Source organism: Melanostigma gelatinosum, assembly GCF_949748355.1.
Source record: "Melanostigma gelatinosum genome assembly, chromosome: 19".
NCBI lineage: Eukaryota > Metazoa > Chordata > Actinopteri > Perciformes > Zoarcidae > Melanostigma > Melanostigma gelatinosum.
This window is the reverse complement of record NC_136652.1, coordinates 21,282,946-21,310,718: the sequence shown is the minus strand read 5'-3', so window position 1 is coordinate 21,310,718 and position 27,773 is coordinate 21,282,946. Positions and strand designations below refer to the sequence as shown.

Below are 27,773 nucleotides of genomic sequence, written 5' to 3'. Positions count from 1 at the left end.
CTGATATTTATTATGTCATGCGTTGCTGTCGTTCCCTTTATATTTGTAAGAAATACTAAAACGATAAATGTAAAGAAGAGAACCACACAGAGTGTTTTCTTTGTCGCAGTTTGAAGTGACTGACGCTGATAAATGTCCTTCCTGACCCGTGAAGTCTGTTATCATGCTGTTAAACGTCACTTATGTTGGATGTTAATGTGATTTAAGAGCAACACATTTCACCTCCTCACTGGCTCATTTGTTCTCTCGTTGTTATCTGATGATGTCATCTCTCTGTGACCCTGCAGCTGATGATTAAACCACTCAATGTGGACATTTATATCAACGTTTAGACCTTAGTGCTGAAGATGCCGCAGCATGGCAATCAAACTAAATATGACTTTAAAAAAGAGATTTAAGAGACTTTCATGGAGGTTTAGATTAAATTAAATAAAACATAAAAAGACTGTTTTCATATAAAGATTTTGTTTTTATCTGTTGCACAAATACAAACACACAAATGACTGATGAAAAATCCTGCAATTTAAGGGCCTTTTCTCACATTCACAAATGTACAAATCCAGCGTGTTTGACTGCTTCAGGAGTTCATGATGGGCCTGCTGTACACGCCGCGGTAGTAGTTGGAGTCGGTGTGAGCGGGATCCAGGCCGCTTTTGGGCGCCACCAGCGCCCCGGACACCGGGCAGCCGTAGCCTCCGTACTGCCCCGCGGGCTCCAGTCTGTGGTGCTGCGGCTCGGACATGAGGTTGTTGATGGAGAACGGGTGGTTGAAGGAGTAGTGCGGGTGGTAGTGGTCCGGCTTCAGGTGCGCGGCCTCGTGCAGCAGCAGCGGGTGGTGAGGGTGGTGGTGGTGCTGGTGCTGGTGGGGGGGTTGGTGGGGGGGTTGGGAGAACAGGTGCTGGGTGTGCGCGAGCGGGGAGGGCACGCGCACGGGGCTGGAGGGTAACAGTTCGCCCCGGTGCGCTTTGAGGTCGACCCCGGTGCCTTTTGCCTCTGAGGACGGAGAGGAGGCGGAGGAGGAGTGCGGGGAGTCGGACCGGGTGCTCGTGGTGGTGACCGAGCCGCCCTCCGAGCCCGACTTCCCCGCCGCCTCCTTCTCACCTGCGCCGGACATTCTCCCGGACTTGAAGCGCTTCTGCCGCCGCAGGTAGCAGCCGTTCTCGAACATGTTCCCGGAGTCCGGGTGCAGCGCCCAGAAGGAGCCCTTCCCCGGTTTGTCCGGTAAGCGGGGCACCTTGATGAAGCAGTCGTTAAAGGAGAGCGAGTGTCGGATGGAGTTCTGCCACCGCTGCTGGTTCTGCCGGTAGAACGGGAACAGGTCCGTGATCCACTGGTAGAGCTCGTTCAACGTGAGCATCTTGCTGCCGGTCTGCTGGATGGCCATGGTGATCAGGGAGATGTACGAGTACGGCGGCTTGGCGTGCGTGTAGCTCCGCCGGTACGGTTTGGGCTCCCGGGATCTGATGCCGCAGGCCTGCCCGTACACCGGGCTCATCACCGGCACGCTCCCGTACGGCGGCGGCGGGCTCATGGAGCTCATGCTGCCGCCCAGGCCTGTCATCCCGACACCGGCCTGCACCATCGCCCCGGGGCTCTGCGACACCCCGGCGGGCATCGACGAGTGGTTGACCCCTACCGGGTTCACGTAATGCGCGTTCATGTGGCCGGTGCCGGTCATGCCAGGCGCGCTCATGTAGCTGCTCATTGAGTTCATGGACAAACCGGAGTTCATGTTTCCCGCTGAGGTGTAACACTGAAACACAGAGAAACAAGTTATTACACGTCTATTCATGTTTATTTATACTATATATATGTGTGTGTATAACAATTATGTAATACTAGTAGGAGACATTCATTCACAAAACAGGCTTCATTTTATTTAAATTTAGAAAAATGCTGTTGCATAAATTACCAAAAAGTTTGAAAAGCATTTTTCTCTTCACTCTTATAAATAACATTTCACATTTCAACTGGGCTGCTTGCGATTATGTTCGTTATCGATTATTCTGATGATTATTCGATTGTTTGGTCTAAAAACATCTGGAAACTGTGAAGGCCATCATCTCATTATAATGTCCCAAAACCAACTGATGATTTGTTTTGTCCAACACCTGAAGAAAAATGTGTTTCTTATTTTATACGACAAATAAAACAGCAAATCTGTGTCTGTGTTTAAGAAGCTGTAACTTTAGGTATTGTTTGTTGTTCAGAATACAACAACTGGACGAATTAATATATCTGTATCGCTATAATATTATACACAACCACAACCATTTTAAATTCAGGACACTTAGGATCCATAATCTGTATTGTTGTTATTACCTTACCTCCATTACAGCTCCATTTCTATATTATTATTATATTACAATGAGGCCACAATGATCAGAGTTATTACAGATGACTGAAGCAGAGCGATGCAGGATTTTAGGAGTGGAAGTCCTCCAAACCTGCAGGTTTTATTTAAATTGAGTATTTATTTGAAGGAGTTTCTCTTGACATTAACTGAACTCGAACTAAGATTGTAACTTTCCCCTGATTATTTTACAATACATTATATTTCTCCCCAGGAAACCTGGGGTATTATAGATCTGTAATCTTTTCATCTCTCAATGCGAGGGTCAGAATGCTGTGTAACAGCTCTTAAGCGTCATAAATACTCAAATCAGTGCCGATAGAACCACTTAACTCCCAGAAAAAGGAGACTTGACCTCAGTGTCTACGGCCTTCAACAGAATTATTGTTATTATTATTAGGAATTAATAAATGACGTTGAGAGGTCCTCTACACATCTCTGATTTTCTTTCTTTTTTGTCAATAGTTTGACAAATATCTTTGCTCTCCACTATAATGATGATATAATATAACTTATATTGAAGGCCGGAGTCAATAACAGCCATTTAAAAACACTTTACAGTCTTTACACTTTACACATTACACATTGGTGAGACATATCATCTTTATTTTAACCTTTACAAAAGTGAAAAGGTGAGATTTCCCTTCAAGTCTTTCTGAACAAACAAAGTCTCATTTTTATACTGACATCTGTGATTCACTGTCACCCTGCAGCCAACCAGAAGAATTACCTCAAGAATAACAAATATTTAAATGTAACAATTGTTTTAAAGAATTGGAATAACTAATAGGCTTAGATGCAAACTTGAATCAAACGTTTAAAATAACAGCGTTGATTTTTTCTCATTTTGCTGCAAAATTCACATCGAAAAGAACTCAATGGAACTCAAATCAAATCTCTCATTTGAATGCACTGCAGAAATAAAAGTTCTGCAGTGAAGTAATCACGTGATTGAGGCACCAATAAGAGAAATACTGAAATCCAAGAGGTGTATTATAATTGCAAAATTGAGATGAAAAATATTCCCATGTGTTTGTGTGGAGAATAAATGTGTAGTATGATATGATATAAGTAAAACAGGCCTATGTATACATATATTATATATACATATATTATACATATATATATTGTTGGTCAAACCCCGAGAATGTTCATTCAGATGTTTATCGATTAAAGATATGTAATTACAATTAACATTCTCTCCTAATCATAATCTCGTGATCTAATGATCAGCGGGGTTCATTTCTGATGAACGCCGGTGTAAAGTGCACGGACCTCGGTCTCTCCGTAGTAGCCGCTGCCGCTCCAGTCCGCATGCTCGTGTCCCTCCATCTTAACGGCGCTCAGCATCGTGCACGCTCCCAACACTTAATGCATCCAAACGGCCTCACGCGAAGCGGAACAAAAACCCAAAACAAAAACAAACACACGAACCGAGGCCCGTCCTCAGCTGTCCGCCGGTGACGCTTGTCCGGTGTCTCCTGGCTGTTCAGAACCGGGTCTGGCTCACACCTGGGCGGAGACTGTCTGTGTGACCGGCGCTCTGCTCAGTGAGGGACTCTGGCACCTGCGCTCGCGCTGCTGCTGCGGAGCCAGTGTCCAATCAGCTGTCTCCGCTCCCCCCCTCCTCGAGCTCACGTGCACATTCCGATTTGAATATATTCCATCTCGGCACGAGACTCCCGCCCCGTGGCCTCTCAGTAAATGATGTCATTACCTGTCCGTTGTGACCTGAGTACCTGACCATTACAGGTAACGTGTTGCACTAAAGTAACTCATTTACTCAAGTAGCTGCTACTCAAGAGTACTTTTTTATTTTCTATACATCTCAGAGGTTAATATTGTACTTTTTACTGCACTACATTTAATATAAAACTTTAGTTACTTCACATTATATAATACTATATATTAATACAATATATAATCAACTAATAGCTGATGATGTACAGGTTAAACTAAAACTGTATTGATCGTGTTGGTAAATTCACAAAACCAGCTGCAAAATTAATTCATCAATAATCATAATTCAATGTATATTGTTCTGAAATGAGCCATTCTGCATTATAAGTAGTCATATCGAAATCAGGACTTTTACAACAGAGTATTTCTACGCTGTACAAGATCTGAGTACTTGCATTGATGAGAACTATATTAGAACAGTTTTTGCAGATTGTAAATACATTCAATGGGGTTTGGTTTCATTCAAATCTTAAAGGTTATGACTTTAAAGTTTTTGACTTTGTAAATTGAAAACTAACTCGGTCCAAAGTCCATTTAGTAGCAGTTCTGGAGCTTTCAGTCATATTTATGTAGTGAAAAGTACTTCTTCGTATACTTCAATTTCCTGCTTTTCCCAGAAATTACAATAGTTTGATCTCTGTGTGATGATTGTGACCATCGGAATGAACTTAAACTCATGAAAACAAACACAAATCACCCCGAAACTTTAGGAGGTCTCATGTTTTATTCATGTTCTGTTTCACAAGAGCTAACAAGCAGAGTGGAGACTGTCTGTGGGATCCTCCTCCTCCTCCTCCTCCTCCTCCTCCTCCTCCTCCTCCTCCTCCTCCTCCTCCTCCTCCTCCTCCTCCTCTGCAGGTCTTTACTGTTTGAGGTCTGTCCCAGTGTGTATTTACCTGGTGATGAATCTAAAAGGACGACAGGACGGTCGGTACACACGACCGAGGTGAAGGAACAAGAGGAGCCGGACCACCATGCTCTCTGCACACACAACCTGTCCTCCCTGTGTGGAGTCAAACAAGCCCAAATATTTCACCTTTTGTGGTCCAGCGTCGCTCAGCGGGTCACTGAGGCTGTCGGGCAGCAGGAAGAGGCCTGAAATACCCGTGTGAGGTGGATGGTGTGAAAATCTAGTCTGGCTCGTAACACAAGTTACTGACTGAAGAACAACCGCAGGAATGTTCCGTTTTAAATTTGACTATAAAAACACACACAACTTGAAGCCTACCTCAAGTTATACTTACAGGCTATCTACTGTAAATATACTGAGTTACATTCCACCACTGCCAAGAAACTGCATCAATAACTCAACACATGCATTTCATAATAATCCTAATAATATTATAACATTGTAATATTCTGTGTGTTCAGTACAGAGCTGGAGTCAGGACAGTGTTAGCCTAGCTTAGCATAAAGACTGGAAAGAGAGGGAAACAGCTAGCCTGGCTCCTTGCAGAGTCAAACATATACCAGCGTCTCTAAAGCTCATTAAATATAACGTTGCATCTGTGTTTGACCTGAAAAACATGGTCACTGCTCCCAGCTGTTACTTCCTGTCTTTATGCTAAGCTAAGCTAATTGATAAACATACTCCACAAACCATCAAACTATTCCTTTAAGAAAACCCCATCACACTTTTGCCTTTTTTTCTTTCAAAAATGACTTCAATGTTTCATTTCAGCTGAATAATCGATAACTTGGCTAACCGTCCTGATATCGTGTGTTGGTTTATGTTGCTTGGCTGCTGAGGCTCATGGGTACTGTAGTTTTTAAACATGTCATGACAAACATTCAACTGATGAATGTAATGTGTTTGTATAAAGATATCTTTAAAAAGCCACTCGGATGAATTCTTCTTCAACCAAACTTCAGACTGTAATCTCATGAACAATTTGAGTTTCTTAGTTCAGATTTGTGCAGCTGCTGAGACTCCAGAGTGACCAGCAGAGACCTGCAGAGACCAGCAGAGACCTGCAGAGACCAGCAGAGTCCTGCAGAGACCATCCACACACTTTATAATCATAACCTGCAGCAGGTGTGCACTCACCTGAGAGAACGCTGAGTCCACGTGAAGGAAATTACGTTTACAAACACCCACAAACTGGTTTCTCTCAGAAAACACAAGAAACAGCAGAGTCTGCTCATTCATTTGCATTTTATTGTCACGTTTTATGAATTAATTGAATTAATAGTTAATTTCACCGAAAACTGTATTTTATATCATGAGAAGTATTGAGATCCTTTACTGCAGTATAAAATACTCCCACAATGTGAAAATACGACGCTACATTTAAAAGTCCTGTATTCAAAACCTTCCTGGAGTATAAAGGAATGTATCAGTCAAATGTACTTCAGGTACTGAAAGTATTGATCGTGTTCCCTGTCAGTGTTTTATTGTTATGTTTCTGGATTAATATCACTGCTGCATTAATGTGTATGTTGCATGTTGACTCCTTTATTTCCTGTTGGTTCGTTTAATCTACAGCAATGCACCATATTCTATAAGATCATTACACAGCGTCTTATTTCAATCATTTGATTTGTCTTCTTTCACTTGATTTTTAAGGATTGTAGCCTCATGGAAGGAATAAGCTTTTTTCTCACTGATCAATGCTTCTCTTTTACATGCAGACTTCTCTCGGTGAGAATCTGTGTCTCTTCTTTTAGTTTCTGCAGATAGAAACTGAACTTTCTTCTCATCTGAAACCTCAACAAGAACACACTGACACCTACTGGTGAATTTATGTATCTACAGCTGGATGAAATCACAATTGTTACAAATAACAATAATTGATTTGCATCTTCTTCAAGGTGTAAGATGAAAGGCTGAAGCCTATATGGTGTTCAAGTACTTTGTTTCGTTAATGGCTTCAACAAACCCCAATTATAAACGTGCATGTATGAATATATTTGTTTTCATTCGACAGGAAACGGATGAAAAACTGTCATTTTGTCTCTTTCCACTTAATCAAACAATGTTGAGAAAATATACATATATATAAAATATATATATATAACCTTAAAAATATGACAAAAATATACAGATACCTTAAACATTATTAAAACAATAATAACAACAATATAATAATACAATTATTATTGTTATCATTGGTGTAATTATTGATAATAATCATAATAATACAAATTATTTTTATTTTTATTATTCGTAGTAGTTTAAGTCATTTTAATAACACCACGATCCCTGTAAAAGTCGCAGCAGGTTTAGTTTTTACCAACCGAGCTTCCGTACTCCGGAAGTAGCAGTCATTTCGCTTCTACAAGGACGTCTGCGAACATTTAACATTTAACGTTATTTTAACAACATTCACTGAGTTACTTTGATTGAGAGACTCGTTCTGTTCTTTGTCTCTCACGTGAATCTGAAGGTGAGTTTATTTAAGAGTAAGAGGACGTAAACATGAAGATAAAGAGAACATTCAGGGTTACACGTGAAGATTAAACTGACTAGTTTATTATCCTGTAACTTAAGTCATGATAGAAAACGGATTGATTTTGTGTTATTTCGTTGTTTTTACGACACTTTAGAGTCACTGTTTCTCTGAATGCATTTTATATTATTTTATATGTATGTTTACAAATATGATGAACCAGCTAAATGTACTTAGTTTTTAGTTTATTCTGCACAATTCAAACAATAAAATAAAAATAAAGAAACATAAGATTAATAATATCACAGAGCAGGAAGACGACACTAATTCATAATGATACGTGTCTTTATGTGTATTTTCAGTGTCGAAAACAGACAAAATTCTGTTCCTGTGAACTTTGGCAAACCATTTTTATTATAATACATTTCAAACACTTATGTACAGACACTTTACCAAAATGCATCAGGCTATGAAACTGAAACACATCTATTATGATATATAATTATAAAATACAAGTTAACCTCAGTTAAGCTTCAGGGCAGAAACTTGCGCTTGTGAACTTTGGTTCCACATTAATCTACATTCCTTAAATAATGATGCATGCGTGCACAAAATGCAGCAGAAATCATTTTAATATCATTTAATTACACGCTGTGAATGTAAATCACTCCATATTTTAATACATGGGTGCTTATTTTGTAATGATATATATATTATCTGAATCTGGTGATTATTCTTTCAATCAATTTCATATTCTTGGTAAATAAAAAGTCAGGAAATTGAGTGAACATACTCCTTAGTTTCACAAACAAGTTTATGTCTTTGTAAATGTGAGCGTACTGAAGAAGGACGACGGTATTATTTGTGTCTTTGGTTACGTTGTTGAAGTGAGATAAAGTAGTTTGTTGTTTCTCCTCAGATGCCTCCTAAACCTCTGGAACCTCTGGCCAAGAAGCTGATGAAGGGACTGATCGCTCTGGAGCTGCTGGGCATCTTCGGTGCGTACGGTCTGTTCCACAAGATGAACAGCAGTCAAGGTATCAGATATTGATCATTATTGTTATTATTATCAGTATTTTACTAGAACGAAGTCTGATCTGTGTTTCTGAAAAAATCCTGTTTTATTTCCACCTCAGATTTCAGGAACACAATCAAGAGAAGGTTTCCATCAGTTCTGGAAGGTGAGAAGATATCTATTATTTATATTATATTTATTTTCAACATGTACTACGACTTTCTTCATGACATTATTCAACATGCTATACTATGACTGTTTTCAACATGCTGTACTATGACTTTTTTCAACATGTTATTCTATGATTTCTTTCGACATGCTATACTTAGACTTTTTTCGACATGTTAGACGCTGACTTTTTTCGACATTTATACTATGACCTTTTTCGACATGTTATACTATGACTTTTTCCGACATGCTATACTATGACTTTTTTCGACATGTTATACTATGACTTTTTTCGACATATTATACTATGACTTTTTCCGACATGCTATACTATGACTTTTTTCAACATGTTATACTATGACTTTTTTCGACATGCTATACTATGACTTTTTTCAACATGTTATACTTTGACTTTTTTCGACATGCTATACTATGACTTTTTTCAACATGTTATACTATGACTTTTTCAACATGTTATACTATGACTTTTTTCAACATGCTATACTATGACTTTTTTTCGACATGTTATACTATGACTTTTTTCCAACATGTTATACTTTGACTTTTTTTGACATGTTATACTATGACTTTTTTCAACATGTTATACTTTGACTTTTTTCGACATGTTATACTATGACTTTTTTCGACATGCTATACTATGACTTTTTTCAACATGTTATACTTTGACTTTTTTCGACATGTTATACTATGACTTTTTTCGACATGCTATACTATGACTTTTTTCGACATGTTATACTATGACTTTTTTCGACATGTTATACTATGACTTTTTTCGACATGCTATACTATGACTTTTTTCGACATGCTATACTATGACTTTTTCGACATGTTATACTATGACTTTTTTCGACATGTTATACTATGACTTTTTTCGACATGTTATACTATGACTTTTTTCGACATGCTATACTATGACTTTTTTCGACATGTTATACTATGACTTTTTTCGACATTTATACTATGACTTTTTTCGACATGCTATACTATGACTTTTTTCGACATTTATACTATGACTTTTTTCGACATTTATACTATGACTTTTTTCGACATTTATACTATGACTTTTTCCGACATGCTATACTATGACTTTTTTCAACATGTTATACTATGACTTTTTTCGACATCTATACTATGACTTTTTTCAACATGTTATACTTTGACTTTTTTCGACATGTTATACTATGACTTTTTTCAACATGTTATACTATGACTTTTTTCAACATGTTATACTATGACTTTTTTCAACATGCTATACTATGACTTTTTTCGACATGTTATACTATGACTTTTTTCGACATGTTATACTATGACTTTTTTCGACATGTTATACTATGACTTTTTTCGACATGTTATACTATGACTTTTTTCGACATGTTATACTATGACTTTTTTCGACATGCTATACTATGACTTTTTCGACATGTTATACTATGACTTTTTTCGACATGTTATACTATGACTTTTTTCGACATGTTATACTATGACTTTTTCCGACATGCTATACTATGACTTTTTTCGACATTTATACTATGACTTTTTTCGACATTTATACTATGACTTTTTTCGACATGTTATACTATGACTTTTTTCGACATGTTATACTATGACTTTTTTCGACATGCTATACTATGACTTTTTTCAACATGCTATACTATGACTTTTTTCGACATGCTATACTATGACTTTTGTCAACATGCTATACTATGACGTTTTTCGACATGCTATACTATGACTTTTTCGACATGTTATACTATGACTTTTTTCGACATGTTATACTATGACTTTTTTCGACATGTTATACTATGACTTTTTTCGACATGCTATACTATGACTTTTTTCGACATGCTATACTATGACTTTTTCCGACATGCTATACTATGACCTTTTTCAACATGTTATACTATGACTTTTTTCAACATGTTATACTATGACGTTTTTCGACATGTTATACTATGACTTTTTTCGACATGCTATACTATGACTTTTTTCGACATGCTATACTATGACTTTTTTCAACATATTATACTATGACTTTTTTCGACATGCTATACTATGACTTTTTTCGACATGCTATACTATGACTTTTTTCGACATGCTATACTATGACTTTTTTCGACATTTATACTATGACTTTTTTCGACATTTATACTATGACCTTTTTCGACATGTTATACTATGACTTTTTCCGACATGCTATACTATGACTTTTTTCAACATGTTATACTATGACTTTTTCGACATGTTATACTATGACTTTTTTTCGACATGTTATACTATGACTTTTTTCGACATGCTATACTATGACTTTTTTCGACATGCTATACTATGACTTTTTCCGACATGCTATACTATGACTTTTTTCGACATGTTATACTATGACTTTTTTCGACATGTTATACTTTGACTTTTTTCGACATGTTATACTTTGACTTTTTTCGACATGTTATACTATGACTTTTTTCGACATGTTATACTATGACTTTTTTCGACATGTTATACTATGACTTTTTTCGACATGCTATACTATGACTTTTTTCGACATGCTATACTATGACTTTTTTCAACATATTATACTATGACTTTTTTCGACATGCTATACTATGACTTTTTTCGACATTTATACTATGACTTTTTTCGACATTTATACTATGACTTTTTTCGACATGTTATACTATGACCTTTTTCGACATGTTATACTATGACTTTTTCCGACATGCTATACTATGACTTTTTTCGACATGTTATACTATGACTTTTTTCGACATGCTATACTATGACTTTTTTCAACATGTTATACTTTGACTTTTTTTCGACATGTTATACTATGACTTTTTTCGACATGTTATACTATGACTTTTTTCGACATGTTATACTATGACTTTTCGACATGTTATACTATGACTTTTTTCAACATGCTATACTATGACTTTTTTCAACATGTTATACTTTGACTTTTTTCGACATGCTATACTATGACTTTTTTCAACATGTTATACTATGACTTTTTTCAACATGTTATACTATGACTTTTTTCAACATGCTATACTATGACTTTTTTCGACATGCTATACTATGACTTTTTTCGACATTTATACTATGACTTTTTTCGACATGCTATACTATGACTTTTTTCGACATTTATACTATGACTTTTTTCGACATTTATACTATGACTTTTTTCGACATTTATACTATGACTTTTTTCGACATTTATACTATGACCTTTTTCGACATGTTATACTATGACTTTTTCCGACATGCTATACTATGACTTTTTTCGACATGTTATACTATGACTTTTTTCAACATGTTATACTATGACTTTTTTCGACATGCTATACTATGACTTTTTTCGACATGCTATACTATGACTTTTTTCAACATGCTATACTATGACTTTTTTCGACATTTATACTATGACTTTTTTCGACATTTATACTATGACTTTTTTCGACATGTTATACTATGACTTTTTTCGACATGTTATACTATGACTTTTTTCGACATGCTATACTATGACTTTTTTCGACATGCTATACTATGACTTTTTTCGACATTTATACTATGACTTTTTTCGACATTTATACTATGACTTTTTTCGACATGTTATACGATGACTTTTTTCGACATGTTATACTATGACTTTTTTCGACATGCTATACTATGACTTTTTTCGACATGCTATACTATGACTTTTTTCGACATGCTATACTATGACTTTTTTCAACATGCTATACTATGACTTTTTTCGACATGCTATACTATGACTTTTTCGACATGTTATACTATGACTTTTTTCGACATGTTATACTATGACTTTTTTCGACATGTTATACTATGACTTTTTTCGACATGTTATACTATGACTTTTTTCGACATGCTATACTATGACTTTTTTCGACATGCTATACTATGACTTTTTTCGACATGTTATACTATGACTTTTTTCGACATGTTATACTTTGACTTTTTTCGACATGTTATACTATGACTTTTTTCGACATGTTATACTATGACTTTTTTCGACATGTTATACTATGACTTTTTTCGACATGCTATACTATGACTTTTTTCGACATGCTATACTATGACTTTTTTCAACATATTATACTATGACTTTTTTCGACATGCTATACTATGACTTTTTTCGACATTTATACTATGACTTTTTTCGACATGCTATACTATGACATTTTTCGACATTTATACTATGACTTTTTTCGACATTTATACTATGACTTTTTTCGACATTTATACTATGACCTTTTTCGACATGTTATACTATGACTTTTTCCGACATGCTATACTATGACTTTTTTCGACATGTTATACTATGACTTTTTTCGACATGCTATACTATGACTTTTTTCGACATGCTATACTATGACTTTTTTCGACATGCTATACTATGACTTTTTTCGACATGCTATACTATGACTTTTTCGACATGTTATACTATGACTTTTTTCAACATGCTATACTATGACTTTTTTCGACATGTTATACTATGACTTTTTTCAACATGCTATACTATGACTTTTTTCGACATGCTATACTATGACTTTTTTCGACATTTATACTATGACTTTTTCGACATGTTATACTATGACTTTGTTCGACATTTATACTATGACTTTTTTCGACATTTATACTATGACTTTTTTCGACATGTTATACTATGACTTTTTCCGACATGCTATACTATGACTTTTTTTCAACATGTTATACTATGACTTTTTTCAACATGTTATACTATGACTTTTTTCGACATGCTATACTATGACTTTTTTCAACATGTTATACTATGACTTTTTTCGACATTTATACTATGACTTTTTTCGACATTTATACTATGACTTTTTTCGACATGTTATACTATGACTTTTTTCGACATGTTATACTATGACTTTTTTCAACATGCTATACTATGACTTTTTTCGACATGTTATACTATGACTTTTTTCAACATGCTATACTATGACTTTTTTCGACATGCTATACTATGACTTTTTTCGACATTTATACTATGACTTTTTCGACATGTTATACTATGACTTTGTTCGACATTTATACTATGACTTTTTTCAACATTTATACTATGACTTTTTTCGACATTTATACTATGACTTTTTCGACATGTTATACTATGACTTTGTTCGACATTTATACTATGACTTTTTTCAACATTTATACTATGACTTTTTTCGACATGTTATACTATGACTTTTTCCGACATGCTATACTATGACTTTTTTCGACATGTTATACTATGACTTTTTTCGACATGTTATACTATGACTTTTTTCGACATGTTATACTATGACTTTTTTCGACATGCTATACTATGACTTTTTTCAACATGTTATACTATGACTTTTTTCGACATTTATACTATGACTTTTTTCGACATTTATACTATGACTTTTTTCGACATGTTATACTATGACTTTTTTCGACATGTTATACTATGAATTTTTTCGACATGCTATACTATGACTTTTTTCGACATGCTATACTATGACTTTTTTCGACATGCTATACTATGACTTTTTTCGACATTTATACTATGACTTTTTTCGACATTTATACTATGACTTTTTTCGACATGTTATACGATGACTTTTTTCGACATGTTATACTATGACTTTTTTCGACATGCTATACTATGACTTTTTTCGACATGCTATACTATGACTTTTTTCGACATGCTATACTATGACTTTTTTCGACATGCTATACTATGACTTTTTTCGACATGCTATACTATGACTTTTTTCGACATGCTATACTATGACTTTTTCGACATGTTATACTATGACTTTTTTCGACATGTTATACTATGACTTTTTTCGACATGTTATACTATGACTTTTTTCGACATGTTATACTATGACTTTTTTCGACATGCTATACTATGACTTTTTTCGACATGCTATACTATGACTTTTTTCGACATGCTATACTATGACTTTTTTCGACATGTTATACTATGACTTTTTTTCGACATGTTATACTTTGACTTTTTTCGACATGTTATACTATGACTTTTTTCGACATGTTATACTATGACTTTTTTCGACATGTTATACTATGACTTTTTTCGACATGCTATACTATGACTTTTTTCGACATGCTATACTATGACTTTTTTCAACATATTATACTATGACTTTTTTCGACATGCTATACTATGACTTTTTTCGACATTTATACTATGACTTTTTTCGACATGCTATACTATGACTTTTTTCGACATGCTATACTATGACTTTTTTCGACATTTATACTATGACTTTTTTCGACATTTATACTATGACCTTTTTCGACATTTATACTATGACCTTTTTCGACATGTTATACTATGACTTTTTCCGACATGCTATACTATGACTTTTTTCGACATGTTATACTATGACTTTTTTCGACATGCTATACTATGACTTTTTTCGACATGCTATACTATGACTTTTTTCGACATGCTATACTATGACTTTTTTCGACATGCTATACTATGACTTTTTCGACATGTTATACTATGACTTTTTTCGACATGCTATACTATGACTTTTTTCGACATGTTATACTATGACTTTTTTCGACATGCTATACTATGACTTTTTTCGACATGCTATACTATGACTTTTTTCGACATTTATACTATGACTTTTTCGACATGTTATACTATGACTTTTTTCGACATTTATACTATGACTTTTTTCGACATTTATACTATGACTTTTTTCGACATGTTATACTATGACTTTTTTCGACATGTTATACTATGACTTTTTTCGACATGCTATACTATGACTTTTTTCGACATGCTATACTATGACTTTTTCGACATGTTATACTATGACTTTTTTCGACATGTTATACTATGACTTTTTTCGACATGCTATACTATGACTTTTTCCGACATGCTATACTATGACTTTTTTCGACATGTTATACTATGACTTTTTTCGACATGCTATACTATGACTTTTTTCGACATTTATACTATGACTTTTTTCGACATTTATACTATGACTTTTTTCGACATGTTATACGATGACTTTTTTCGACATGTTATACTATGACTTTTTTCGACATGCTATACTATGACTTTTTTCGACATGCTATACTATGACTTTTTTCGACATGCTATACTATGACTTTTTTCGACATGCTATACTATGACTTTTTTCGACATGCTATACTATGACTTTTTCGACATGTTATACTATGACTTTTTTCGACATGTTATACTATGACTTTTTTCGACATGTTATACTATGACTTTTTTCGACATGTTATACTATGACTTTTTTCGACATGCTATACTATGACTTTTTTCGACATGCTATACTATGACTTTTTTCGACATGCTATACTATGACTTTTTTCGACATGTTATACTATGACTTTTTTCGACATGTTATACTTTGACTTTTTTCGACATGTTATACTATGACTTTTTTTCGACATGTTATACTATGATTTTTTCGACATGTTATACTATGACTTTTTTCGACATGCTATACTATGACTTTTTTCGACATGCTATACTATGACTTTTTTCGACATATTATACTATGACTTTTTTCGACATGCTATACTATGACTTTTCGACATTTATACTATGACTTTTTTCGACATGCTATACTATGACTTTTTTCGACATTTATACTATGACTTTTTTCGACATTTATACTATGACTTTTTTCGACATTTATACTATGACCTTTTTCGACATGTTATACTATGACTTTTTCCGACATGCTATACTATGACTTTTTTCGACATGCTATACTATGACTTTTTTCGACATGCTATACTATGACTTTTTTCGACATGCTATACTATGACTTTTTCGACATGTTATACTATGACTTTTTTCGACATGCTATACTATGACTTTTTTCGACATGTTATACTATGACTTTTTTCGACATGCTATACTATGACTTTTTTCGACATGCTATACTATGACTTTTTTCGACATTTATACTATGACTTTTTCGACATGTTATACTATGACTTTTTTCGACATTTATACTATGACTTTTTTCGACATTTATACTATGACTTTTTTCGACATGTTATACTATGACTTTTTTCGACATGTTATACTATGACTTTTTTCGACATGCTATACTATGACTTTTTTCGACATGCTATACTATGACTTTTTCGACATGTTATACTATGACTTTTTTCGACATGTTATACTATGACTTTTTTCGACATGCTATACTATGACTTTTTCCGACATGCTATACTATGACTTTTTTCGACATGCTATACTATGACTTTTTTCAACATGCTATACTATGACTTTTTTCGACATGCTATACTATGACTTTTTTTCGACATGTTATACTATGACTTTTTTCGACATGCTATACTATGACTTTTTTCGACATGTTATACTATGACTTTTTTCGACATGTTATACTATGACTTTTTTGACATTTTTACCATGACCATCGACATGTTATATATACTATGACTTTTTTCGACATGTTATATATACTATGACTTTTTTCGACATGCTATTCAGACTTTTTTCGACATGTTATTCAGACATTTTTCGACACTTATACTATGACTTTTTTTCGACATTTATACTATGACTTTTTTCGACATGTTATACTATGACTTTTTTCGACATTTGTACTATGACTTTTTTCAACATGTTGTACTATGACTTTTTCCGACATGCTATGCTATGACTTTTTGACGTTCTATTATGACTTTTTTCGACATGCAATGACTTTTTTCGACATGCTATGCAATGACTTTTTCGACATGTTATACTATGACTTTTACGACATTTATACTGTGACTTTTTGACGTTCTATTGTGACTTTTTTCGACATGCTATACGCAGACTTTTTTCGACATGCTATCCTGACTTTTTAGACATGTTGTACTATGACTTTGACGTTCTATTATGACTTTTTTCGACATTCATACTGTGACTTTTTGACGTTCTATATTTTTCGACATGCTATACTGTGACTTTCTATTTACTATTATGACAAATACCAACAGGGCGGCATAAAATGGAGAAAAGATGAAATGTTTTTAATACGGCATAACTGAAAATATTGGAACTTTTGCATGTAGACTCAGAGACAGAAAACGTTAATATTTTTTATTTCTGTTGATGTACATGTACATGGCAGTATGGATAAAAGTCTTTGATTTTTAAAGCCACTTTCTTCTTGTGTTTCCTCCTAGTTTACTACAGGTCCAATGAGTGGGCAGGAGTCCACGGCATCCGAGAGAAAGACCACGACGCGTGGTCGCTCAAACAGGAATGAAGTTGTCAGTTCAAAAATCCACGAACACACGGCAGCTGCTACTTCCGCCTCTTGTTCCCGAACGTCTTGCCTCCGGCCCTGACATGACCGAAGGTCCTCTTCTTGTTGAACGCCGTCTTCTTCCTGCGCATCGTCTTGGCGTCACGGTCTTGCATCCAGTCGTCCCGATGCGCTTCCCACTTCAACTGCTTCAGGCCTAGAAAGGACAAAACACAAAGAAGGCACATCAGTGTCTCTGGTTTCATGGATCGAATGGAAGATTACAGCGAGAAGTACTGAAGAGGTGGACCAATCCTGATTCAACCTGTTTCTCTCAGTGGAGAGGTCATTAAACATGGCTGGTATCCAGCAAACTGATTAAAAACCTTCTCCGTCTCTTCTTGTTGTTAACCCGATGCTCAGCACTCGTCACATACACAACAGGTGTGAGCAGCCTACCTGCTTTGTCAGTGTTTGCCATCGCGTTCACTCCAATGTTATCAAACTTGGAGCCGGCGTTCTCATCCAACAGGGAGCCAAACTGCAGAAAGGTTTAAAGAACATTGGTATAGTACGTCAAACGCATTGATATGTCTTTGTCCTTTTTATATTCAAGCTCCACTGAGATATTATGAATCATTCAGAAGACGTTAAACTATTTAAATTCCTAAAACATCTCACCTCTTCAGCGGAAGCAAATGTGGCGGCATCTTTCCGTCCTTTCTTCTTCTTCTTCCCCGGTTTCGACTCTGAGAAGGAGCAACAATGGTAAATAGTAAAAGTACTTGTAAAGCAGTTGTCTTCAGACCGCTTTAACCCTTTAACCTGCAGGGTGCCCCTTCATAAAAACACACAATTCAAAGGATAAGGAAATACAAAATTGTATTTTTAGTAGTTATAATGAAGTATAATAATGTGCTTAGAGCATGTGTTAAGTCAAACAGCTGATAATTCATCTCTAATATCTATTTTATATTCAAGTTCATCACCAAAACTACATTTTACAGATATGTGAACACATCATGGTAACGTCATAATGGACCTTCAGCCAGTCCTCATGTTCACTGAGCAGAGCCTGAAGGCATCATCATGTAACTGAGGAGTTGAACGAACCTGAAGCCTCGGAGGAGGATTTCCTTTTCATCTTCTTGGTTCGAGGAGTGATGTCTGGAGCTTCCATCTCATCGTCCGACTCTGCAGAAAAACAAACATTTATTTCAATGTTTGAAGCAGGAACGTTTAAATCGTAATCTTCTGTAACACGAATAAGTTAACTGATATATATTATTATTCTCAAAGAGTGTTTTTCTACATTTGTCTCAGATATTAAAAGAAAATCCTTCTTTTCATGCATTTATTTACTGTTATTCACATGTTAATTATTATTTATATGGAAATGTTGGCGCTCTGCAGTGAGTAAAAGTATTAATACTACAGTAAAAGTCAAAGTACTGATTATGCAGATTATCTTTTTATAGTTATTGATGCATTAATGTCTTCATCGCTTTCATTACTTTAAATACATCTGTGTATTTTGTGAATTTACTCAATAAAGTTTTATCTCAACGAACAACACAACATCACACTTTATTAGTTGGTTGTATTGTTATTAATTAGGGAAGTAAAATTGTACTTAAGTGAAGTACTTGAGTAAAAGTACTTCTTTACTTTCCACTGACGTCATCTGTAACAACATATTGTTTCTTTAATGTTATATTTAAAGAACTACTTTGTGAATACTCGATGAAGTACTTTATGTATATTTGTTGTACTTTATGTATATTTGATGGTTTTAAGATTTGTTGGTTCGTAAACTCACCGCCGAATGCGTCGCCGTCCTCCAGCTCTGGAACTGAGAGAAAACAAAAAGAAACAACAAATACATTTAAATAAAGAAAAGGAAGATTTATATAATTTAGTATTCAGGTCAGAGGAGCGTCCTGTCGCTTTAAGATCACAGATTTGAGTTTCCGAAGCAGCTAAAATCATCTGATATTATAATATATATAAAATCAGCTGATATCATAATATATATAAAATCAGCTGATATCATCTATATAATCATCTGATATTCTCTCTGAAGCCGGTGAAAAACACGGAGAAATATTAACGCTGAGATGCAATTAAACGGAGCGTTAGTTTGATGTAAATTAAGAAAACAAAAGTCGGGTCGTTTTTAGACATTTTAACGTGAAAACGTTTCGTAAAACACCTTTAAAGGAAACCGACAGAAACACAAGAACAAGCGTCGTGATCGGTTCTCACCTTCTTCATCATCATCGTCGTCTCCGCCTCCATCGGGATCCACGAAGGTTCCTCCTTCCTCCTCCAGCTCGTCGCCGAAGTCTTCCTCGTCCATGCTGCCCAGAGACACCTCCTCGTCGTCCAGGTCGTCCACGTCCGAGTCCTCCGAGTCCTCGGCTCCTTTCTTACTCTTCTTACTCTTCACGTTCCTGACGAGCAGAGGAGAGAATCCATCAATACAACTCTCTCTGGGGCTGAACTTGTTCTCAAGTAAAACCTGTAATAAACTGTGTTATTACTGCAGTATTCACTGTGTTGTTCATGTGGAACACAACACATTCATCATTAATCAACAAGAGAACCGCTCACCCTGCAAAGTCCAGATCATCGCCGGTCATCTCGGTGAAGTACGAGTCTCCTTCACAGGAATCTGTTCAAAAACATATTAATGTTTGTTATTAGTTCAAACAGCTTTCAATCATTTACACACGAGGTTTATAAGAGAAATACGACGACTACAGAATCACAAGAAATAAACATTGTTATTCACTTTAGAAATACTGCTTCTTTGTAATTGAATTACTTTCAAGTATAAGTGGTGTTTTGGTGAAAAACAACAAATAAACAAAGTAAAAGGAAAAATAAAATAAGTATCGTGAACATAAAACAGAAATTTACAAGAATACGAATATGTAATAAATATTTAAAAATAAGAGTTTTTGAGTGTTTAAAAAAAAGAACATAACGTTCAAATGTTACAAACAACAATTTGATCCTAAGATTTCAAAGTAAAAGCACAACAATATAAATTCTTCACTCTCGACCTTTTTAAAACACGTTTAACTTCATGTTGTCTCGCAATATGTCCGAGTGTAACCAAAACAATCAATAACTGTTCATGAATTCTTCTTCAGTGTTGTTCATCCAACAAGTAAAAGTGTTTAATTTAAATGATGTTTCATATTTATTCTCATTCTTATCGACTCAGTTTTGGTTCATTTTGTAAAATACAAACATGTTGAATGAGAGAAAAATGTAAATATTAAACAACAAAGTTTACATTTTGTTTTAATTTCAAGTGTCTGATAATAAAAATGAATCTGATTTTATTCGTATTTCCGTGTTATTATTGTTGTATGTTTGCTGTTGAACTTTGACCTCCTCCGACGCTCCCGACTCACCGAGCATCTTCTCGAACTCCTCGTCGTCGACGTCCTCCACGCTCTCGTTGTCTCCGTCTCCTCGAGGACGACGGCCCTGAAGCTGCTCCTGCTGCCGGCGCTTCCTGAAGTAACTGTCCAATGAAAACACAGCAGAGCGGCATCAGTCACGTGACACAGCGAGTCCAGATGGAGCAGCGCGTTGTGTTGATTACTGGTGAGGAACTCTTAACACCTTTCTAAAAGTAGCTGGAATGAACATTTTAATTGTTATTATTATAATATTTCAACAGGTTTGTCTGCGGGGAGTCGGGTCAGAACAGTCCAGATGAGAACCATCATGAGTTAAATATCATACGAGGGATCAGAACGATTTATTCTGCAGCAGATGAACTCAAAGCTCATGTTCTTGATGTCATCACAAAACTAAATTCTGAGCATCTCTGTACTTCCTCATGAAAACAAAAAGAAAAACTGGCTTCAGGAATCAAGAGCAAAATAAAAAATGTTTCTTAACAAATTCAGTTCTTCTTCTCGATATTTTGCAGAAATAAATGTTTGCAGCTGATTTCGATGCTTCTTGTCGCTCTTCATCAACGTCATTCATCTGTATCTTTGTTCATTTTGTCTTATTGTTATTTTAAGAGTTAAGATCAGAGTTCATTCTCAGTCTGTCGTCTGACAGCAGACACAGAACAGATATATCAACGAGAGAAACTAAAGCGTGACTTAAACATAAATATCATTGTTGAAATATCTCGTTTCAGACTCACCGGTGGAAGAAGATCTCCTCCACGGGGATCTGACTCTCTTCTTTAACCAGAAACTCCTCACAGTTCACTGACGGAGAGAAGAGGAGGAGAGAGGAACGCTCACTTCTGATGCAAGAACAGAACAAACTCAAGAAACACGAGATCAGGAACCATCAACTCCCTCCAACAGGAGAAACTGACCCGCTACGGAGTTGAGAGGGAACCTCTGTTTGGGCATCAGCACCGCAGAGTCGGTGTTTTCTAAGAAAAGATTAAATATGAAACATTACTCCACATATTGAAATTGTTCTGCAGCTGAACTATCAATGCGAGTTGTAAAAACATCCGATTTAATGTCCAATAACCAGAATGAAAGCCGGAGTTTCTTACGTCTCCACTTCAGCGGTTTGGGGTTCCTGAAGACGAAGCGGTCCAAGAACCTGATGAGGGTGAAGTCCTGCAGAGGGTCCCCGGAGTACTGGATGGAGCCGCCCTGAGGACACGACGCACGAAGACGTCAGAGAGGAAACATTCACGTTCAGGTGGACGGACACAGAAGCTCTTTGTTCTGTGATCAGCTGTTTGACTTTGAGGCGAACGGTTTTACCTCCAGGAGCGTTTTTGCAAACAGCGACACCGACGGGTGGAAATGTACGGAGAGCTGCGGAGAAACAGGAAACATTACAGGGAGCAGAGGTCTAACATACATCATAATAATACTTATGAATCCAATCATTTCACACGACTACGAGGTCTGCCTCGCTGTTCTTAGCTGAGAGATGAAATGTTTGTTTGTTTCTCACTCTCTGTAGTTCCCACAGAGTCGTGTGGTCGGCGCCGCAGAACAACGGGTTTCTGTGCAGCGGGTCGTAGCTCTGCTGGCTCCCTCCTGAACACACACAGGAAGAGAAGACAACAACAACAACAATCAGTCAACAACAACAACAATCAGTCAACAACATCATCATGTCGACAGAGAAACTGCTGTTTACTGTAAAATGTAGAGAACTTTAAGGAAAATACACACAAACTGACTGTAAGAATAAATAATAATAAATGAAACTTTGAACATTAAATGACTTAAAACTCGTATTTCTGCATTCAGCAGTAATTATCAGACAAAACAAGATTCATCTTAACATTTTAAAGATGAGACAAAACTGGAACAAATGACAGCAAAGATGTTTTTGGTCTTTCTAAGAAGATTTAAATGAAGAAAACTTCTTCCATCGTCGTAACTCACCTTCCAGGTTCTGGTGGTGTACCCATGATGCAGCGGGCTTCGCCGCCTCTGGCTCTGCACTCGCTCCTTCCTCCAGTTTATCGGCGTCCACAAAGCGTTCCTCTTCATCATCGTCACCCTCTTCAGCGAGGTCTTTGAACTCCTCCTCCTCTCCGTCCTGAGTGAACACAACAGGAAGTGATGTCAGACTTTAACTCACTCACTTTCTTGACGAGTCACCGATCCGGATCAGTGCGACCCTCTTACCCCGTCCTCCTGCAGCAGGAGCCTGAGGCCCGGCTTGGCCTTCATCACCTCCGACACCAGGAACAACGCTCCGCAGGAGAAGCTGGCGCTCTGCTCAGCGCTGACCTGCAGCAGCCGCTTCACGAACGCTTTCACCCGGCGCAGCACGATGTCGGCCTTCAGGGATTTATACACCAGGTTCAGGAACATGCTCTGTTTGGTGGACGACGACAGACCAGGGTCCAGAAGCTTCCTGCAGAGGAGGAGGAGAGGAGAGGAGGAGAGGAGGGGGAGGAGAGGAGGAGGAGGAGGAGAGGAAGGGGAGGAGAGGAGAAGGAGGGGAGGAGAGGAGGAGGAGGAGAGGAGAGGAAGGGGAGGAGAGGAGAAGCAGGGGAAGGGGAGGAGAGGAGGAGTAGGAGAGGAGAAGAGGGGGAGGAGAGGAAGGAGAGGAGAGAGGAAGAGGGGGAAGAGAGAGGAGGAGAGGAGAAGAGGGGGAGGAGAGGAGGAGGAGAGGAGAGGAGGGGGAGGAGAGGAGAAGGAGGAGAGGAGGGGGAGGAGAGGAGGAGGAGGAGGAGAGGAAGGGGAGGAGAGGAGAAGGAGGGGAGGAGAGGAGGAGGAGGAGAGGAGAGGAAGGGGAGGAGAGGAGAAGCAGGGGAAGGGGAGGAGAGGAGGAGTAGGAGAGGAGAAGAGGGGGAGGAGAGGAAGGAGAGGAGAGAGGAAGAGGGGGAAGAGAGAGGAGGAGAGGAGAAGAGGGGGAGGAGAGGAGGAGAGGAGGAGGAGAGGAGAGGAGGGGGAGGAGAGGAGAAGGAGGGGAAGGAGAGGAGAGGAGGAGGAGAGAAGAGGGGAGGAGATGAGAGGAGGAGGAGAGGAGGAGGAGGAGGAGAGGAGAAGAGGGGGAGGAGAGGAAGGGGAGGAGAGAGGAAGAGGGGGAGAGGAGAGGGGGAGGAGAGGAGAAGAGGGGGAGGAGAGGAAGGGGAGGAGAGAGGAAGAGGGGGAGGAGAGAGGAGGAGGAGAGGGGGAGGAGAGGAAGGGGAGGAGAAGAGCGGGAGGAGAGGAAGGGGAGGAGGAGGAGAGAAGAGGGGAGGAGATGAGAGGAGAGGAGGAGGCGAGAAGAGGGGGAGGAGGAGAAGAGGGGGAGGAGAGGAAGGGGAGGAGAGAGGAAGAGGGGGAGGAGAGAGGAGGAGGAGAGGAGAGGGGGAGGAGAGGAAGGGGAGGAGAAGAGGGGGAGGAGAGGAAGGGGAGGAGGAGGAGGAGGAGGAGGAGAGAAGAGGGGAGGAGATGAGAGGAGGAGGAGAGGAGGCGAGAAGAGGGGGAGGAGGAGAAGAGGGGGAGGAGAGGAAGGGGAGGAGAGAGGAAGAGGGGGAGGAGAGAGGAGGAGGAGAGGAGAGGGGGAGGAGAGGAAGGGGAGGAGAAGAGGGGGAGGAGAGGAATGGGAGGAGGAGGAGGAGGAGAGAAGAGGGGAGGAGATGAGAGGAGGAGGAGAGGAGGAGGCGAGAAGAGGGGGAGGAGGAGAAGAGGGGGAGGAGAGGAGGAGAGGAGAGGAGGAGGAGAGGAGGAGAGGAAGGGGAGGAGAAAAGAAAACCTTTTGTAAAAAACTCGAGATATTCCACAATTAACCCAAAACAATCAAGCTCAAACTCTCTGACTTTATATATTAGAAGGACTTGTGTAAATGCAGAGATTAAGTAATAAAGATCCTGACTGCAGAAGAAGAAGAAGATGGTGAGGAGGGCTTTACCTGTACAGAGCCACGTAGTACCGGTCGGAGACGCTCTGCTGGGAGTCCATCACCTGGAAGAGCAGCATGAGCGCCTGCACGGCCGTGTTGAACTTCACCAGGTGCACCAGCTTGAACAGCGTGTCCAGCTGCTCCCTCACCTTCTCGTCCCCGGTGCCGGCGTAGGGATACGCCCGGTTCACGCCCGACAGCAGCCCGCTCAGCATCTTGGACTGGATGTCCTTCTTCTTGATGCAGGCGCGGAAGAAGGTGAAGTAGATGGCGATGAGCTTGGCGGCGAGCAGCGCCTCGTCGTGGCTCAGCATCACCTGGCTGAGGAAGCACACGGCGTAGTACTGCGCCTTGGCGCTGATGTTGGGCCGGAACATGAGCCGCTCCACCTCGCAGCACACCACCACCTTCATGTTGGGGTGCTTGTGCAGCAGCGACTCCAGCAGGTAGGACGCCTTGGCCGCCGTCTTGTACTCGGGGTCGCCCAGCTTGTTGACCACCTGGCCCAGCAGCGCCCTCTCCTGCTCCGGGCGGCCGCACAGCATCTCGTAGGCGGTGGCCAGCGCCTTGGCCTTGGTGGCCGCCACCGTGTCGTGGGCCACGGAGTCCAGGGCCACCACGAACTCGGCCACGTGGTGCTTCAGGTGGTGCTCGAAGTACCAGAGGACGAGGTGGCGATCGCGGGCGTCCCGGTTGCCGCTGGCCTTCTCCTCCAGCAGGTCGAAGGGCCGCTGGGCGAAGGGGCGGAGCTTCCTGCCCTCCGGCAGCAGGTCGGACAGCAGCAGCTCGCGCAGCGTGTCCAGCGCCATCAGGCCCATCCGCCGGCTGCCCTTCTTCTTCACCATGGACACCAGGTTCTCCACGTGCTCCAGCGTGTGCACCGGCGCGTCCTGGATCAGCACCGTCATGGCCGCCATCCGGTCCGCCAGCACGCCGGTGGAGACGACCGTCTTCATCCAGTTGGAGTTGGCGCCCTTCTGCAGGTTCTTCTTGCTCTTGTAGAGCGCCACGTCGGCCTCGTACAGCTGCTGGGCGAGCGCCTTGTACTGGGTCACCAGTGAGGGGTCCTGCTGGGCGGAGGAGGCCTCGGCGGTGTAGTCCAGGTCGAACCACTTCCCTCCGGGTTTGATCAGCAGCATCGGCCTCTTCTGGAACTCGAACACGTTCACGTTCTGCTTCTTCTTCGTCTTCGCCGCGTCTTTCTTCTTCTTCGCCTTCTGTCTCTCCTCCTCCTTCACTTTCTGCCGAGCGGTTTCTTCCTCCGCTTTCTTCGTTTCTGCCGTTTTACTTTCCTCCTCCTCGCTTCCTGCGCCCTCCGGTTCTTCCTCCGGTTCTTCCTCCGGTTCTTCCTCCGGTTCTTCCTCCGGTTCTTCCTCCGGTTCGTCCGGGATGCTCTGCAGTCCGGCGAACGCCCGGACGCCGAGCTTGACGATGAACTTCTCGAGCTCGCCGTCCTCCAGGTCGTCTATCGCTCCTTTCTTTCCTCCATCGACGAGCTCGTTGCAGTCGCTCAGGCTGGCGAGCAGAACGTAGTCCGCCTGGAGACGGACAAGAGAAGAAGAAAAACATCACACAAATCAGTAATGACTCAGTAATAGTTCATGTCAGATGCTAATGCTACTCATCTGTAATTCATCCATCAGAATAAAGTTACACTTGTGAGTTGGAGTACAAAAATACTTTAAATAAGAACTTCAATGAATTAAATAAAATTGCCTAAAAGACTCGTTTCTGTCACATTTTGCCAAACGGCTCCAATAAAATAATAAATAAAATGTGTTGTGACGTTTCAAAAGTTACATTAAATCCATTTTGTTTTGGGTTTTATTTGATATTAGTTCCGTTTGTTAGTTCTGTCTGTTAAGAGGTTTTATTTTATTATTTATTTAACTCGCCTGCGTTCCTCCGAGCTGTAGAATCTCGTCCAGACTGATCTCTTCTTCTTTCTTCTTCCGTCTGTTTCCACCGCCATGAGCCGCCGGACCTTCCGCTTCCTCCCCGCCGCTGTTTTCGGCCTCCATGTCGTTGTCTGCGGGGTGAAATGTCACTTTATTACCGCTCGCTTTGGACTTTTTACGGTCCTTGTTTTTCGCCGCCATGCTTGTTAACAAACAGCATGAGGAGAGAACGTGACCCGGATGTGGAAAGAGGCGACGTCACGGCAGCGTTTCCGTACTTGGGAAAAAAAACTAAATATTTTAGCAATTTTCCTCACGTTATGTTTTTTGTATTGGTTAAATGAGAGTACAAAAATGTACACGAAAAATGATTGTCGTTTTATTCATTTTTTAAATGCAAACGTAGTGAAGAATAACTACTTCCGGATATAGATCGAGGAGCCAATCGCAATGTTTTGTCCCAATCACGTAACCAATCGTTTGTCCAATCAGAGAGTTTGTGGTCCCGGCAACGTGTCAAGTTTACCACTACCTTTCTGACGCAAG

General features: G+C 39.0%; 3 protein-coding genes across 3 annotated transcripts; 1 reads left to right on the top strand and 2 right to left on the bottom strand.

The window, feature by feature from the left end:
- Positions 1-577: 577 nt before the first annotated feature.
- LOC306793726 (hepatocyte nuclear factor 3-beta-like) lies at positions 578-3,712 on the bottom strand (the record flags this gene model as incomplete). Its single annotated transcript, XM_079291462.1, has 2 exons — positions 3,629-3,712; positions 578-1,753 (listed from the first exon to the last, which is right to left on the bottom strand). Exons 1-2 carry the CDS (start codon positions 3,701-3,703, stop codon positions 578-580), a joined length of 1,251 nt encoding a protein of 416 aa, XP_079147588.1. The 5' UTR covers positions 3,704-3,712.
- A 3,632-nt stretch (positions 3,713-7,344) lies between these two features.
- Positions 7,345-18,053, top strand: LOC306793707 (protein CEBPZOS-like). The gene is made up of 4 exons (XM_079291431.1): positions 7,345-7,479; positions 8,402-8,519; positions 8,619-8,663; positions 17,915-18,053. The coding sequence occupies exons 2-4, from the start codon at positions 8,402-8,404 to the stop codon at positions 17,995-17,997; spliced, it is 246 nt and encodes an 81-aa protein (XP_079147557.1). The 5' UTR covers positions 7,345-7,479; the 3' UTR covers positions 17,998-18,053.
- cebpz (CCAAT enhancer binding protein zeta) lies at positions 18,036-27,433 on the bottom strand (the record flags this gene model as incomplete). The annotated part of the gene is made up of 17 exons (XM_079291430.1): positions 27,225-27,433; positions 25,339-26,867; positions 23,622-23,853; positions 23,376-23,532; positions 22,936-23,021; positions 22,740-22,793; positions 22,523-22,625; positions 22,334-22,393; positions 22,154-22,220; positions 21,402-21,514; positions 20,590-20,650; positions 20,242-20,429; positions 19,796-19,828; positions 19,090-19,170; positions 18,658-18,725; positions 18,436-18,517; positions 18,036-18,193 (listed from the first exon to the last, which is right to left on the bottom strand). Exons 1-17 carry the CDS (start codon positions 27,426-27,428, stop codon positions 18,036-18,038), a joined length of 3,276 nt encoding a protein of 1,091 aa, XP_079147556.1. The 5' UTR covers positions 27,429-27,433.
- Positions 27,434-27,773: the final 340 nt, after the last annotated feature.

What these genes read in the sequence shown, in the direction of transcription:
- LOC306793707 (XM_079291431.1), top strand. Translation starts at nt 8,402, where the DNA reads ATGCCTCCTAAACCTCTGGAACCTCTGGCCAAGAAGCTGATGAAGGGA. An exon ending in CAAGATGAACAGCAGTCAAG is followed by an intron (nt 8,520 to 8,618) that starts GTATCAGATATT and finishes TTTCCACCTCAG; the next exon opens with ATTTCAGGAACACAATCAAG. An exon ending in GTTTCCATCAGTTCTGGAAG is followed by an intron (nt 8,664 to 17,914) that starts GTGAGAAGATAT and finishes GTTTCCTCCTAG; the next exon opens with TTTACTACAGGTCCAATGAG.